Source organism: Bos indicus, chromosome 10, assembly GCF_029378745.1.
Source record: "Bos indicus isolate NIAB-ARS_2022 breed Sahiwal x Tharparkar chromosome 10, NIAB-ARS_B.indTharparkar_mat_pri_1.0, whole genome shotgun sequence".
NCBI classification, from domain to species: Eukaryota; Metazoa; Chordata; class Mammalia; order Artiodactyla; family Bovidae; genus Bos; species Bos indicus.
In genome coordinates this window covers 76,354,572-76,371,717 of record NC_091769.1, presented here as the reverse complement: position 1 = coordinate 76,371,717, position 17,146 = coordinate 76,354,572, and the positions used below count along the sequence as shown (strand labels likewise).

Here is a 17,146-nt window from a genome sequence, read left to right as displayed (position 1 = left end):
GGACCAGGTGTTTCGAACGGAATTTCAAATGCAAGCTATCAGTTTCTTGTCGTCCCAATAAACCCTTTAGACATTCATTTGTACATCTGTCCACATGACACGTATTTATGAAATACCTTCTGCCTTTTTATTGAAGGCCTCTTACTGGATGAACCTGGAGCTCTTGGAAGAAATCTTGGCTAGGAAGTATTCTCCCAAGCAGCCATGGGCCTGGGGGCTCACTTACAGAAAGAATAAGGTAGAAAAGAGGTCTGAGGGCTGAGCATTGGCATTTAAATGGTCAAGGTAACAGGAACAGCAAGCAAAAAGATTAGAGAAGGGAGTGATGTCCTGGAAGCCAAGAGTCTGGAACTCAGATGAAATTGTGCAGGGCAATGGTTCCCAAAGTGTGGATCATACACTCCTGGGGAACCCCAACACCCTTTTAGAAGACCTGCTAGTGCCATCATAATACCATGATGTCATTTGCCATTTTCATTGTATTGACATGTGTATAAGGCTGCAAAAGTTATGGCGGGTAAGACTGCTGATGACTTAGTAAGAATCAAGACAATGGCCCCAAACTGTACTAGTCATAAGGATATCCTTCACTGTCACACACACTCAGTAAAAAAAAAGAAAACACACACACCAATTTCACTTAGAAGTGCTCTTGATGCAGTAAAAATTATTTTTATTAAACTTTGATCCTTGAGTCCATGTCTTTTAAATACTCTGCATAAAGAATGGGGAAGCAGTCATAAAGCACTTGGGCCATAAACAGAAGTGGCTGTCACCAGGAAAAGCATTTGTGCTTTCTTGCCTTGCAAGCAGAACTGGCCAGTTTTTAATGAAACACCAAATTTACTCGAAAGAACAACTGACAAACAATGATTACTGGGGCTTGAACATTTGGCAAATATTTTCTCAAAATTGGATAAAGCGAGCCTGCTACTCCAAGGAAAATAACTAATGACAAAATTGGAGCTTTCAAGCAAAAATTGGTATTTATGTACTTCCTATGAGCTTGACAACTTCTCAACACTTACAGGCTTTTCTGATGAGCTTGTTGGTGACAGTAATGATCATGATTTTTTAAAATATCACATAATAAAATGTATTAACATTTGGGAGATTTGTATAATTCAGTGAACCATTATTTTTCAGATGAGGAACGAAGAACATAACAAAACCACACACAGGTAAGTATCCATTCAAACTGTAACATAAAACTAGATTCTGACTTAACAAAATACGGAAGCTCACTAATAACAGTTTCAGATTTCACACTGCAACTACCTTTTTAAAATTTTACTTACTGAATCCTTATAGTACTAAAGAAAAACAACCACAATCATCTGAGAAGAATATCAAAAGAACACTTCCTTTTACAACCATATGTCTGTATAAGGTCAGATATATGTGAAGGTTCTTCATATATTTCAATCAAACCAGCAGAGGAAGAGACTGAAAAGTGGATAAGAATCCAGCTGTTCTCTATTAAGCCAGACAGTAAAGGGTTTTGCAAAAATGTAAAACAATGCCCTTCTTCTCACTCCAATGTTTCTAAGAGTTACTAAGTCATAAAAATACTACTTAATGCTAATATCTAGTGAGCTTACTATTGGCATTTTAAAATATACAAGTATCTTTAAACTTCTTAGTTTTCATTTCTTTTTTTTTTTTTAGTTTTCATTTCTAATATAGTAAAATATCAATGGATAAATTCATATAAACAAAAGTTCCGAAGTCTTAAATTTTTTAGTGTAAAGGGGTCCTAAGACCAATGATCAAGAGATGCTGGATTAGGGAAAAGTACCCCCAAAGAATAGCCAAGAGCCAGGGCAGGTCCACATGCAGAAGTTGAGCTGAAGAGGAGTAGCCTGCACAGAGAAACTGAAAAGGTCTGAGGCTTCACAGAAGCCAAAAAAGAGGGAGAACTTTGATGTGCTTGTTGTCTTAAGTACTACTGAGAGATTGAGAAAGGAAGAAAGATACTAGTGGAAACACACTATCATAATACCTGTAAAATTGCCAGGCCTGGTATGAAACCAGGTACTTCCTCCTTCATCTGAATGACTTGGTTCTTCAGTCTCTCCTTTATTTGCCTAGAGAAAAAGGAAAAGACTGGAGTTAAAACTTAATGCTTCAAGTCACAAATAAGCGATATGTATTATTAGGTACGTTGAAATTGAAAAAACACCTTCACTAAACAGACATTAGGAGAGGGCCAATGGCACCCCACTCCAGTACTCTCGCCTGGAAAATCCCATGGACAGAGGAGCCTGGTAGGCTGCAGTCCATGGGGTCACTAAGAGTTGGACACGACTGAGCAACTTCACTTTCACTTTTCACTTTCATGCATTGGAGAAGGAAATGGCAACCCACTCCAGTGTTCTTGCCTGCAGAATCGCAGGGACGGGAGAGCCTGATGGGCTGCCGTCTATGGGGTTGCACAGAGTCGGACACGACTGAAGCGACTTAGCAGCAGCAGCAGTGTGTTTTAAACTAGTTGTCCCATAACCCATGGCCCAGTCAGTGTCAGTGAGAATTAGAAAAGATCTGTGCCTGCTTGAGCCCTGGAAAACTGATGGGTGGTATAGAGTACATACGACATCAGATAATGTCTGTTTGCTTCTCCATAAAACACACTAGTTGAATATATGAAATAGATCATCTAGTTGAATACATAAAATAGATCATCTAGTTGAATATATAAAATAGAACAAGGACAGAGAACTCATTATTCTGTAATAACCTAAATGGGAAAAGAATCTGAAGACTAGACATATATATATATCACTGAATCACTCTGCTGTGCACCTGAAACCGAAACATTGTAAGTCAACTATACTCCAGCATAAAATTAACATTTTTAAAAAACATACAAGTTTACAGCATTCAAAATCATACAGGGAACAAACAGAAACTTGGACCAACGCTTTTGGAAGGCTGCTAATACTCATCTTTTTCAGCCATTTCCACTATCTGAGTGCTACTGGAAAAAAGTTTACAGGAAAGAACTCAAGCTCACACCTTCTGCTCAACCTGCCCTACCTAGTCACAGGGTATCTACAGAGTTTGAATGATAAGTCAATGAATCCCACTCTGAATTCAGCATGAATTTACAAATTATATCCTAGTTCACAAAAGAATTTCTCTTACTAAGTTGAAAGTATAACCTCTTGTGAAACAAAGATACATCAATTTACTAACATACAGCTTCTCTACAATAGGACATTAAGTAAATGCCATTACATCCGTAAGTAAACATTCAAATTAGTCTAAACTGTCCAGTTACAATGCAGTTGTTAACTTGAACAGGATCTGTCTCTCCTGAAGGACCAGTTTTGTCATTTGTCTTCATTTTAACTGCAGTTGACAAACAAATATGCCCAGATATTCACAGCATCTCTTCCTTCATTCTAATTTGGTTACTCCCTCCCCCAGCTCTCCACATTTTACACATATCTGGCACAGGAGGACTTCTCTGGTGGTAGAGTGGATAAGAATCCACCTGCCAACGCAGGGGACATGGGTTCAATCTCTGGTCTGGGAAGATTCCATATTGTGCAGAGCAACTAGCCTGTGTGCCATGACTACTAAGCCTGCACTCTAGAGCCCACAGGCCACAACCACTGAACCCATGGGCTACAACTACCGAAGCCTGCACGCCCTAGGGCCTGTGCACCATGACAAGAGAAGCCACTGCAAGGAGAAGCCCATGGACTGCAATGAAGAGCGGCCCCCACTCGCTGCAACTAGAGAAAGCGTGAGTGCAGCAACAAAGACCCAGCACAACCAAAAACAAAGTAACCCCAAAAAAAAGCACAGGAGTAGCAAAGAATAGATTATTCGGGTTAGCCTAGTAGATGGTAAGAATGTTTAGGGATACAAGAAGTTAGAACTAGGACTGCAAAATCTTGTAGCTAGTAGCCTTGTTTTTTCAAATCCAGTATTCTATAAATCATACAGTTCAACACAAGTATTCTGACTACTGGATTTCTTTTACTGGGATTTTAATGAACAGAGGCACAATTCTGCTCTGACACAAGACAACAGGAAACACTAGAGTTGCCAAGTCCTCCCTGGGCTGCCGCTGAAACTCCCCAGCAGCCCCAGCCAGAGTGGTTTCTCCTGCACGAGGACTTAAGTGCTGCCCAAGTTGCTACAGAGAACAAGTCTCCACTCTCTCCTCTCCCTTTCCTTCCCGCAACCACCGTCATACCTAACACAAAGTGCCAGGCAGAGGCTTCTACTGGTTCTCCTTCCCCCTCCCCACCCAAAAAAAAACCCACAGTGGGGAAGGGAGTCCTAGGAGGGGTAGGTGTTTAAAAAAGAAAAAAGCAATTCCTAGCACTATGTGACACAGTAAGGTGAACCAACAGTGAAAAACGAACACATCTGAGACTCTCAATAACCCCCTGCGGTAGGCAAGGGAGAAAAAGCGTTCTTATTCCTGTTCACAGATGCAGACACAGGCGCTAAGCAGTCGGGACAGGTGCCTCTCCCAGGGCCAGTTTACAGAAAGAACAGGTGCAAAAGGCCCCCAGTGGGTAAATGAGGTCCAAGAGGAAGCAGTAATCAAATCAGGTAGATAGTCCTTTATTCTGAATGTGATGGGAAGCCATTTGAGGGTTTTCAATGGGGCTGACGTGATGGAACTCTAAAAAAACAAAAACACTTTTTGGCTGTGCCCTGTGACATGTGGGATCCCAGTTCCCCAACCTGGGATGGAACCCTCACTCTCATTGGAACCGAAGCATCTAGACCACCAGGAAAGTCCTCGGCCTTACATTTTTAAAGGATTATTCTTGCTGCTGAATTGGGAATACACCCAAGGGGGAAAGATGAGAATCAAGGACATCAGCAAGAAGTTACTGCAACTGTAAAATCCAGGCCAAGAGGTGGTGGTAGCTTAGATTACGGACGGTATCAGTGGTAAGCTGGCAAGAAGTATGTATTCTAGATATACAAAACATGAAACACAGAGGAAATACTAGGAATACAGAGGACTCTGAGTTTTGGGGGGGTTGTGAGATGGAGCTGGAAAGACTGATGGTACAAATATTTTAAGGACAGGACAGTGAATTTATTTACCAAATCTTATAAGGATTCTAGAATAAGTAAGCATTTGAGACCCAAGGAAAGAATCTAGGGACAAATAAAAATAACACTTAAACTCAGCAGGTAGTAAGCTGTAGGAACCCAGTACTACAAGGTAGTTTAGGTGGAAAATGTTGTTTCAGCCCAGGAAGTTAAGAGCAAAGAACAAAATGTTCTTTATTTTCTATGCTATAATTTAAATGGGTCTAAGGGTGCATTTTTTTTTCCCTAAAAGAAATTATAGCTTGAGATCACTTATACTGCCTCCCTTAAACTTTTTCTAAGAAGCAGGATCATTTTAAAATTTTCAGGGATATTCTTCCAACTACAAAGCTCTGTTTAAAAGTTAACACTTAGGCCTCTTTATGAGACATGATTAGAATATCAATGAGATGGTCTAACATGCATATAAAGCACAGTAAGCAAGACCTAGACAGCACAGAACGCTAAAGCATCAGGTGGGAGATCTGCCCTGGTGAGGGGGGCGGTGGGGGGCAGAAATTAAGATAGTTATAATTAGGTCTCTATAAGTCCCTTAAATTTTTTTTTTTTTTCCCTGCTTGGCTTTCTTGTTTGGCCAGAAACTGAAGTACCTTAAAATGAAAAGTGGAAAAACAAACCCAAGTGTCAGGTATGTCTGAAGTTGAGACTATAAAAGAAAAAGATGGAGAGAAAAACTAATACTCCCTTCCTTGTCTACCTTTATTTTAGGGTCATAAAGCTGTGATGAATTAAATAGGGGGAAGCCCTTTACTTTTTTATAGCTCATTTTTAGAAAGCTTAAATGTATAATGGAAAAATTTTCAAATCACTGAAGCTTCCTCAATCAACAGAAACTTCCTTGATTGCAGACACCTCTCATTTCTATCCATGGCCCTGCAAGTTACATCATCCTGGTAAAAATTTTGGGAGCAAAGCAAGGCAAAAGTGGGCATATGGAGATACATCCCTGATCCCTGAATAGAACTACACATGCTGGTCACACCATCTTCCATCAACATACCCTAAAATCTAAGGGAAGACACATCCCAATCTTTTTTTTTTTTTTTTTTAACATCCCAATCTTGATGTAGGAAAAATGAGAACTAGAGTGCCACTGACATGAGCAGGACAAAGTAGCAGTAAACCACCGAAGTCTCTCTGGTCCTGAAGGACAGGTACTAGTCCTGAGCCGAGAGTCATGGCCAATTAAACATGAACAGACACAGATGAAGTTTAACCAAGTTACTACTGGCATCTAGTGGGTAGATGCAATTACATACCCGACAATGCACAGGGCAAAGCATAGCAAAGAATTACCCAGCCCTCATGGTAACAGTGCCCAAGGCTGAGAAACTCTGCTGCTGGCCAATAAAATGCAATGTTCCGGGTTACCTTTTCTTTCTAAGCTGCAAAAATCAAGGTGGAATCATTTATAGCTCAACCTGTCAAAATTTGTTTGAATCTCTATGGATCTGCATGACTTATCAGTTTTTTCCAAGCTGACTTCTACCACATCCAAGTGTCAAAGACCCTAGTTAATAAAAGTCAAAGGTGTACGTCCCTGTAGAATCTTATTACTCTTGAACAGTCCTAGTCAAAGTCTAACATCCCTAAACAGTCACCTAGATCTCTTGCCTCAAGTCTTGTACAATTACTCTTGAAAAAATCCATCACAAATTCCAACTCATTCTGTTTCACAGGAGGGCCCATTTTTAAATTCTGGACATTTTATGCCTGAGAAAAAAAAAAAAAAGCATTGCCAAAATATAACCCTAACAAAGACATTTCAACAGAAGCTATAGGTAGGAAAAGGAGGCAGAAAAGGATATTTAGCTACATGGCTAAGAAATCTACATGATGAAAAAAAAGCTGCCCAGTCAACAAACACGGAAATGTTAACACAGGCTTAGAGGAATTTGTAAATGATCCTTAAAAAGTCCACTGAATAGGCCTTTAGTAGTTGATCAGAGAAAAAGCAAGAACATTCATCAACATGTGGGGCTATTCTAAACCAGGACACACATTTCTCTCTTTCCCCTCAAGGAGGTTGTTAAGATTTTAGAATGCAGTAAAACACAAATGTCTGATTTTATTTGTTTTATTTTCATTTCGTTCATTTGCTGTTTTATTTTTCACTGGAGATCTCATACTGCTAAAAAATTCTTCAAATTTTTTGGAAAAACTTAACATGTAGTTCCTTGTAAAAACAATTGAGGCCACCTAGTGTTCCAAGAAAGGTATATACTTCAAATTCCAAGTTAAGTTTAATTGAATTAAATTATTTTTCTTGTTAAAGAACATATTTGCAAACAATGCGACTGACAAGGGCTTAATTTCCAAAATATATAAACAACTCATACAACTCAGTAACAACAACAAAAAACAATGCAATCAAAAAATGGGAAGAAGACTTAGACATTTCTCTAAAGACATACAGATGGTCAATAGGCACATGAAAAGATGCTCAACGTTGCTAATTACAGAGATGCAAATAAAAACTACGCTGAGATATCACATCACGCTAGTCAGAAGGGCCATCATCAAAAAGTTTAACAAATGCTGGAAAGGGTGTGGAGAAAAGGGAACCTTCCTACATTGTTGGTGGGAATGTAATAAATTGGTGCAGCTACTATGGAAAACAGGGTGGCGGTTCCTCTAAAAACTAAAAGTAGAGTTGCCATGTGATGAAGCAATCTCATTCCTGGGTAGATATCCAGTGTGTATGTTAGTCGCTCAGTTGTGTCCGACTCTTTGCGACCACATGGACGGCAGCCCACCACGCTCCTCTGTCCATGGGGATTCTACAGGCAAGGATATTGGAGTGGGTTACCATTTCCTTCTCCAGGAAGATATCCAGATAAAACTATAATTTTAAAAGATATACATGCACCCAGAATCTGCCTGCAATGTGAGAAACCCAAGTTTGATCCCTGGGTCAGGAAGATCCCCTGGAGAGGGAAATGGTAACCCCCTCCAGTATTCTTGCCTGGAGAATCCCACGGACAGAGGAGCTTGGTGGGCTACAGTCCACGGGGTCGAAAAGAGTCGGACACAACTGAGCAACTATACTTTCACTGTTCAGAGCAGCACTATTCACACTAGCCAAGATACGGAAACAAGCTAAATGTCCATCAGCAAGTGAACAGATAAAGAAGATGTGAAAAAAAAAAAAAAAAAGAAGATGTGATACACACACAATGGAATACTACTCAGCCATACAAAAGAACAAAATAATGCTGTCTGCAACAACATGAACGGACCTAGAGATTATCATACTAAATCAGAAAGAGAAAGACAAATATCATATCACTTATATGTGGAATCTAAAACATGATACAAATGAACTTATGTACAAACCAGAAACAGACTCACAGACATAGAACAGACTTGCGGGTGCCAAGGCAGGGCAGGTGCGGGAGGGACGGATTGGGAGTTTGGGAGTAGCAGATGCCAGCTATTCTATATATAGAATGGATAAACAAGATCCTACTGTACAGCCCAGGGAACTATAATCAGTACCCTGCGATAAACCATTATGGAAAAGAATATAAAGTAGAATGAGTGTGTGTATGTATATATATAGACACATACACACACACATACAGAACTGAATCACTTTGCTATACAGCAGAAACTAACATAACACTGTAAATCAACTATACTTCAATAAAATAAATGTAAAAAATTACCTTATTGTTGATACATCATTTTTAGTGAGAAATAATATCAAGCACTACGTTTTATCAACATGCATATCAACTAACACCAGTACTCTTTTATTATGTTTAAGAACGAAATATTTACAATGATTATAATTTTATGCAAATATTTACTAAACTTGACAGGTACCTCAAACATATATTTGAAAACTTAATATGAATCTATTTTATGCTCCAATGAGAATTTATAATGTAAAATTCTTCCATCCAATTCTCTCCAACTCTCTAAGACCCAAGGGAACGGTGACTTACCTGATACTTATGAAAACAGCTAACTGGTGTAAAGTTCTAATAAACCTCCAAATTCTCAGTGAGCGTAAAGGTCATCATTAATCCATATACGCAGTGACAAAATAAATGCTTTTGAGGTCTCCAGATCAGGGTATATGGATCTCAACATGACTGACATTTGGGCCGGATAATTCTATGTTGTGGGGACATCCTGTGCATTGCAGGATGCTCAGCAGCATCCCTGGCTTCTCCTTCTAGATGCCACCAGCACACAGCCACTCGCCATATGACAAGCAAAAATGTCTCCAGACATGTCCAAATGTGGCCATGGAAGGAGGGACAAAACTGTCACCATTTAAGAACCACTGACCTAGAGGAAACTACAAACTAGACTGAATTGGTGGAGAAAGGCTTCATAAAGGGCTTCCCTGATGGCTCAGTCAGTAAAGAATCCACCTGCAATGCAGGAGACCTGGATTCGATACCCGGGTTGGGAAGATCCCCTGGAGGAGGGCATGGCAACCCACTCCAGTAGTCTGGCCTGGAGAATCCCATGGACAGAGGAGCCTGGCAGGCTGCAGTCCATGGGGTCACAAAGAGGCGGACACAACTGAGCTTTATAAAAGGTAGGATTTTAAAAGCAGACTAAAAGTGCATTAACATTAGAGAAAGGTCACACAGAGGAAAGCATTGTCAGAGGGTGCACACCGCCAGGTACAGTCCCACCTTTCCCCCTGCCCTCACACAGGAGTGGGGGCAGCTTCTCCTCAGACCCAACAAATTGGTGATGCTGGATCCGAGTACAGTATTGCTGGACTTTACATGTCTTTCAAAACGTCAGGCGACCAGATTCTTACGTGTAATTACACACTAATGTGTTGGGAAGTAATCCAATTTTTAAAAATAAATCTGTAAGCCCAACGAAACACAACTACATCTGGCCTCCAGGGTACCATTGTGTAATCCCCAGCTGGCAGCAAGAGTTATGAGACGTGATGGAGTGGCCCCAAGTCTCAGGATCTGCAAGCAAGGGCCCAACACCCAGAATTAGTCCTATTTCAGGACTGTCTAACCACAGATCTAAATGTTAGAGCAGATGACATTCAGCAGGCCTCTGGGTCAGCATCCGAGGGGAATGTGGAAAGAGTGTAGAAAATACTGGGGTCTCCACCAGGAGAAGAGGAGAGGCCAACAGCTCTTAGCTGAGAAAAGGCTTAGAGACCTGATCTTTCTGCTTTTAGAGAAGACTAAAGGACAGTCTCGGAGAAGGCGATGGCACCCTACTCCAGTACTCTTGCCTGGAAAACCCCATGGACGGAGGAGCCTGGTAGGCTACAGTCCACGGGGTCTCGAAGAGTTGGATACAACTGAGTGACTTCACTTTCACTTTCATGCATTGGAGAAGGAAATGGCAACCCACTCCAGTGTTCTTGCCTGGAGAATCCCAGGGACGGGGGAGCCTGGTGGGCTGCCGTCTATGGGGTTGCACAGAGTCGGACACGACTGAAGCGACTTAGCAGCAGCAGCAGCAAAGGACAGCCTTGGGTAGGAACGGCTTAGGTCCAAAAGGCTTCTTACTTACTAAGCAGAGGTTAACATCCAAAGGAAAAATCATTTATCTTAAATCATGCAAGGCGGTGAACTCTCCTCCCCATAACACTGGCAGGATCATAGCCCCACCTCCTTCAAATCTTTGCCTACAAGTCCCTTTTATAATGAGTATGAGGTTAATTTCCATATTCAAAATTATAATTCCCGTTAATCAGAAGTCTGCCCCTCTTCCCTGCCCTGGTTTTGAAAGGCTTTGGCAAAACCTTTAACAAAAACACTCCCTATTTCCTGAGGCACATCAAGCATCAGCAACCCAAAGCTGTACCTCTCCTGCCCAGGCTTGAAGGCAAGAACTTTTCAGCAAGTGGGGAAAAAAAAAAAGTTTAGCTAACAAAGGAGGGTGGTTTGACTGGTCTTCAATCTGTCAAAAATGACTGTGACTCTGAAAATGATTTTCTGAGGTGACTCAGTTTGATTCATTCATCTTTTAAAAGGGAGAGCCAAATCTAGCCAGTAAAAGATTGCAATTCCTTTTAGCAGGCAAATAAAAAGCCCTTGGAGAGGAAGGAAAATAGGCTGATGAGGGTCTGCCACTAGCCTTAGAACTCTTGGTCAAACAAGTCACTTCTGGCTGCAGTTTCATAAACTGCAACATGGAGGAAGCGGTGATCTGGGTATCGGACAAATCCTGCCTGTGGCACGGTTAGTTGCCCTCTCCCTTAAGGTCAAAGGCTTACAGGGTGCCAGGAGCCACCTTATGGGAAATCATCAAGGTGGGGGAAACTCACAAAGCAGAGATGCAATGGCCTTCTGCCCTGTGGATCAGATGTCAGAAGGTACAGCTGTAACCAGAGAAGCACACAGGACTTCTTCAGAGAACCTCATATACTCGTTTAATCCTCTCGGCAACCTCAGGAGATAAACACCATCATCATCGCCCCCAGTATGCAGAAGTGGAAAGTGAGGCTGACTGACTTGCCCAAAGCCACACAAGGCTGTAATGTTTACCCTATCCAGCCTCTCCAGGAGTCAGCTGGAGAAGGGAGCCTGTTCCCTCCACTCCAGGGACCCTCCTCTGTGCCAGGACAGCCTGATATCCCTTCTTCCAGAGGCTTCTTCATGCAAATGGGGATATAAACAGGGACTATGTACCTCTACTCAAAGCCCCTTGTCCAAATTCCAATCTGCCTTATCCCCACACTCCTGGTGGGTGAGGACAGATACATGTTCTTGGATGATAAGCCCTAGCAAAGATTTTGGCTGGTGCCATGGTCACATAAATGACTGCTAGTCCAGACTGCCACAGTCCACCTACAACACACCCAATAGCCTGACTGGGTGGCCTAGTGAAGAACCAGTGGAAGGCCCCACTTTCAGGAACTCCTGCTTGCTCTCCTGCACAGGCTCTCAGACTCAAGCCAAGGTTGAGATTGATAGTCACCGTTCCATGGAACTTCCAAAAGGTCCACACTCTGGAACTTGTTACAGGTAAATCTTTTCAAGCACAAAAAGGCCTACAGGTACTTTACCTGCAGGACAAAATGAAAAGCTTATCAATTTCACTGTGGTGAACAAACTCTTTTTACAGAAAATAGTTCTTCTAGCCCTGTAGCTAAACATATAATCAAGGTTCCATTTTATCTTTGAACAGTAGCATACATTCTAATTTTAAGGCTCAAGATGATAAACCAGCGTTCACAGATACAGTTTGGATAAATACAAACGTCATCTGTTTATTCAACATGTACTAAGTACCAATTTATTGTAACTTAACTATGTGCCAAGGACTGCTCTAAATGCTCTACAAGTAATGACTCATTTAATTTAACAATCCTATGAATTAGGTGATCAACATACAGATGAGAGGGCTTCCGAGGTGGCATTAGTGGCATTTGAAAAGAACCCACCTGCCAATGCAGGAGACATGAGATGCAGGTTCAATCCCTGGGTTGGGAAGATCCCCTGGAGGAGGGCATGGCAACCCACTCCAGTATTCTTGCCTGGAGAATCCCATGGACAGAGGAGCCTGGTGGGCTACAGTCCACAGGGTCGCAAAGAGTCAGATACAACTGAAGTGACTTAGCAGGCACACACGCATACAGATGAGGATGTTAAGGCAGTAGGTAAACGAAGTCACCCAGTGATCCTGGAGGGAGCACTCCGTGACCTCCCACAGGAATCTGTGTTACCGGCATATCAACAGGGTCTGCTCCACCCATAACTCAGAGCACCTTCTCTTGGTGGCCTGACAAGGGGCAAACCATCTGTCTCTTCACAACCGGCCTTTCTAGAAGGAAGGCTTAATCAAGAGACTTAATCCCTCCAGGGAAGTAACAGGCTCAACTGCAAAAGGAAAGTTCAAATAAATTTGTACAACATTTCATTAGGCCCCTTTGAAAAGCGAATGGTGGTTCGCTTCTGGTCTAACAGCTGTTATTAGGGTAGTTTTTTGACACTGTCTATTTTCCACCCTTTGTATCATTTCTTTAGGAGCTCCTCCCTGAAGCCAGGGGGCGCTCTCACCACCAAGGTCAGTGCACTTTCACTCAGCCTCCCCACTCACCTTCAGCTTCTCTGAGGCCATCACTGCTGACCCCAGGGCAGTCATTTAATAACTGGCGAGGTCAAAGTTCCATGGCACAGGCTGTGTTTTTGGTGAAGAATCCTCTTCTCTGTAACACTGGCAGGCTCACAGCCCCACCTCCTTCAAACCTCTGCTAATAGGTTCCTCTTACGCTCTCATGTTCAAAATTACAAACCCCATACCCCCACGCCTCAGAAATCTCCATCCCCTTCCCCACACTGGTTTTCTCTTTGGCGCTTCTCACTACCTCACACCCTGCTTTAACGAGTTTTACCATCTTCATCTACCCCTCAGGGCACAAATTCTACCAGGGTAGGGATGCGGGCTGTCTTGATGACTGTTATACTCTTGTGGCTTTGAAGAGTACCTGGCAGATAGGAGGCACACAGATATTTACTGAATGAATAAATATCCCCAAAGACACCTTGGTCCCTAACCCTCAGATCTCCCCCAGTGTTCAAATCCAGGCTACAACCTTGGAAACTCCCCTAAGGAAGAAATGGAAGTGTTCCTTCCAAAGAGACGTAACTGGCAAACAGATCCAGGTTTCCCACAGGCAGAGAAGACATTTGGAATGATGAACTCTGCCCAGTCCTGGCTACCAGAAAAGGAGAAGTAAAAGTAAAAGTAGACAAAGTCTAGGATGGCCTTCTCAGCAGAACTGGAGGCATGGCAATGAGAGGAAGACTAGTGTAAAGAAAAAAAAAATCACTTATGAAATTCCTTTTAGGGAAAGTGATAAGCACTTGATGGTGAGAAACACCATGTACTGCGTGAAGACCCTGATTCTAAATCAGCCTCTGCCGTTAACCAGTCGAGCAACCTTTGGCCAAATCATATCACTTTTCTTGCCTCAACTATTTCCTCAACCGCAGGATAGGATGGGTGTGAACTCTATTTTAGAGAATTTCTCACCATGGGATTCTTGGTCTGCCCCATTCTTCCTCCCCCGTCAAAGAAGAAAGCAAAGTGTTATAATTCAAACACTACATCAGGACAGAATCTGCCCAGGGAACTTGACATTTTGCAAGTTTGTCCTGAGAGAGACTTCACAGGAATCTGATCTGCAAATCTGGGGAATGAGGAACCCTTCGCCTGGACCCCAGGAACCCTGGCTGCACTTACTTTCCTCTGAAGAGTGTCCCTGGCCCAGGAAAAGAGGGAAGGTAGGGACACCCTGCAGCCCCACGAGCTCAAGCTCTAAGACCCACACCTTCTTGTTCAGGACGCCCTCCCTGGGCCATAGCCAAGAGTCCCAGGCCTGCCACAGCCTCAGCACTTGGAGCTGAGGGACTGCACTACTGCATGAACCAAGCAGGCTGTCCCCCCTCTACAGCTTCTCCTCTCTGCTGTGAGCTCTACCTGCTCCTGGATTCAAGCTCTCCATGAAAGTCAAGGTGCCATGGCTGCGTCTGAAAGAGCCATTTTATGAGTACATTAAAGAAAAATCCTCTGTAAGCACAGAGTCCTTAGTCTTAGTGCTTGTTTATGAATTGTATTAGGCGGAATGATCTGATTGCTCAACCATGGGCAGTGTAAAAGGTCAGCTATGTGACTTCTGAGCAGACGAGGGAAAGGAATCCTTCCAGTACCTGGAACAGTCCTTTTCAGATCACTGCCATTCTCCTCTTCAATTATGAAACTTGGACTTAAGAGTTAAAGTGAAGTCACTCAGTCGTGTCCAACTCTTTGTGATCCCATGGACTGTAGCCTACAAGGTTCCTCCATCCATGGGATTCTCCAGGCAAGAATACTGGAGTGGGTTGCCATTTCCTTCTCCAGGAGATCTTCCCGACCCAGGGATTGAACCTGGGTCTCCCGCATTGCAAGCAGATGATTTTCCTGTCTGAGCCACCAGGGAAGCTCAACCTAGGAGTTAAGGGTTTAGATAAGTGGTCACGATGCATTAGAATCACAGGATGAGCTTTTAAAAGATTTTAAAAATATTGAGTCCAGTGGTTTATAGCTAGCAACTACAATTAAATCAGTCTAGTGTAGGTACCAAGCATGAAGTGCATATGTGCAGGTGCTCAGTTGCTCAGTCGTGTCCTACTCTTGTGAACCCATAGATGGTAGCCCGCCAGGCTCTTCTGTTCATGGGATTTCCCAGGCAAAAATACTGGAGTGGGTTGCCATTTTCTCCTCCAGGGATTGAACCCTCTCACATACCTGCACATGCACAAAACTATCTTGGAAAAGATTGGCAATTTCTACTAAAACTGTTCATATATGTGTCCTATTACTCTGCAATTCTACTCTTCGGGATCTAACCAACAGAAATGTATATATTATATGCTCCACCAAAAGACATGTAAAAGAATGCTCATAGCACTATTCAATATTCATAATCAACCAAAATGAGAAACCAAAATGTACGTGAATAAGTAAATAGTGGCATATTCACATAGAATACAAAACAGCGATGAGAGTTAATGAACTACAGCTACATGTAACATGAAATAATTTCAGAAATACAGGGCTGATTGAAAGAAACCAGATACACAGAAGACTTTATACTACTTGATGTCATTTATATAAAGATCCAAAACAAGCAATACTAACCTGCAGTGTTGGAAGTCAGACAGCGATTACCTTTGTTGGAGGGTGGTGATGGGATGGGAGTGAGAGAGGAGTTTCTGGAGAGCCAACAATGTTATTTCTCGCTGAGTGCTACTGAAGTTTAGCAGTGAAAAACTCATTGAGCTATATACCTATGACAGGTGCACTTTTTTGTACACGTTCATATGTAAATAAAAAGAATTAACAAAAACAAAAAGCTCCCCAAGTGATTTTAATGTGCAGTTTATGTTGAGAACCACTAAAATAGGTCTCAAGGCAACTATCACTGTCAAAAAGATAATGAATCAATCACTTCTGTATACATTAACTAATTACCAATTGTTAACAGCTAACATGTATTGAACACTTATTCTGTACCAGGAACAGTTCTAAATTCTCTTCAGTTAGAAACTCATTCAATTCTCTTAATAATTCAAAGGCCTAGATATTATCTTTATTTTACATTTGAGAAAATTTTGGCACAGAGAGGTTAGCTAACTCACTTAATGCTAAAAACCTAGTAAGGAGTGAAAGGTTTCCAGGTGTTATGGATACAGACAGAAATAAGGTGATGCACATATCTGCCCTTATGGAGCTTACAAACATATTTAATTTGCTCTCTACTCAAACCAAAACATATCCAGTGAGCACCTATTCTCAGTAGCCTGCCAAGAAGCAAACCTAAATTATCTCTTCAGCCTCTCTAAAACGAAGATTTTATCAAGAAAAGCCTCTGATTAAGGGAGTGGGTTTGAATATAAGCAACCAAACAACAAACATCAAGCACAAGCAATGCAATTTAGGAAATCACATGCAGAAAAGAGCTCAAATGTTAAGTACTGTGATTTCTAATCTAGAAGTTCCGGGTTCCTCCTCACCACTGTGAGAGATCCACCATCATCTAAATTACATCTCACCTTCTTTGTTCCCCTCTACCTTCCAGGAAACAATCATTATGGCTGAAGGTGGGTTTCACCACCAGTGACTCTATAATTCGCTCAAAAACCTGTACACACAAAATTAGGGCTTCATGGGGCAATTATTGTTGCCAGCTGCGGCTGTCACTAAATAACAGGTGAAGTCCAAGGTCCCAAGAAAAACCTGCAGGTGGATCACAGAAAATATATCCTTCCCTCTTCTACTTTCATCTCTTCCTCTCACTCCACTCCGGTCAACTCTCAAAACAAAAAGCTGCCAGGTGTTACTCCCAGGGAATTAAGGCTGGCAATCATATCCACTAATTAAGCATCCAGATTTCCCGGTAGAGTAGAAATGGCAGAGCTCAAAAGGAATGTAAAATATTGTCAGGACTCAAGAGCCAAACCAGAAAGTAACTCTAGGGTCAGGACACAGGAGATAGCTGTTAGAGGAGCATGAAATTGAGGGGGAAAGAAATGTTTATTAGATTTCACTTAGCAAATGATGACTCTGGGGT

At 42.0% G+C, this 17,146-nt stretch overlaps 1 protein-coding gene across 2 annotated transcripts in view; it reads right to left on the bottom strand.

Moving 5' to 3' along the window:
* MTHFD1 (methylenetetrahydrofolate dehydrogenase, cyclohydrolase and formyltetrahydrofolate synthetase 1) overlaps window positions 1-17,146 on the bottom strand; it is a 60,697-nt gene that overhangs the window by 42,869 nt on the left and 682 nt on the right. The window contains exons 1-2 of one of the 2 annotated variants that reach the window (XM_019969040.2): window positions 12,010-12,103; window positions 2,003-2,087 (exon numbers count right to left, since the gene is read on the bottom strand). In XM_019969040.2, coding sequence (XP_019824599.2) covers window positions 2,003-2,087; window positions 12,010-12,017 — 93 coding nt within the window. In that variant the 5' untranslated portion in view covers window positions 12,018-12,103. Of the gene's footprint in view, window positions 1-2,002; window positions 2,088-12,009; window positions 12,104-17,146 lie in introns of those variants that run through there. The other variant, XM_019969039.2, reaches the window with a different exon arrangement.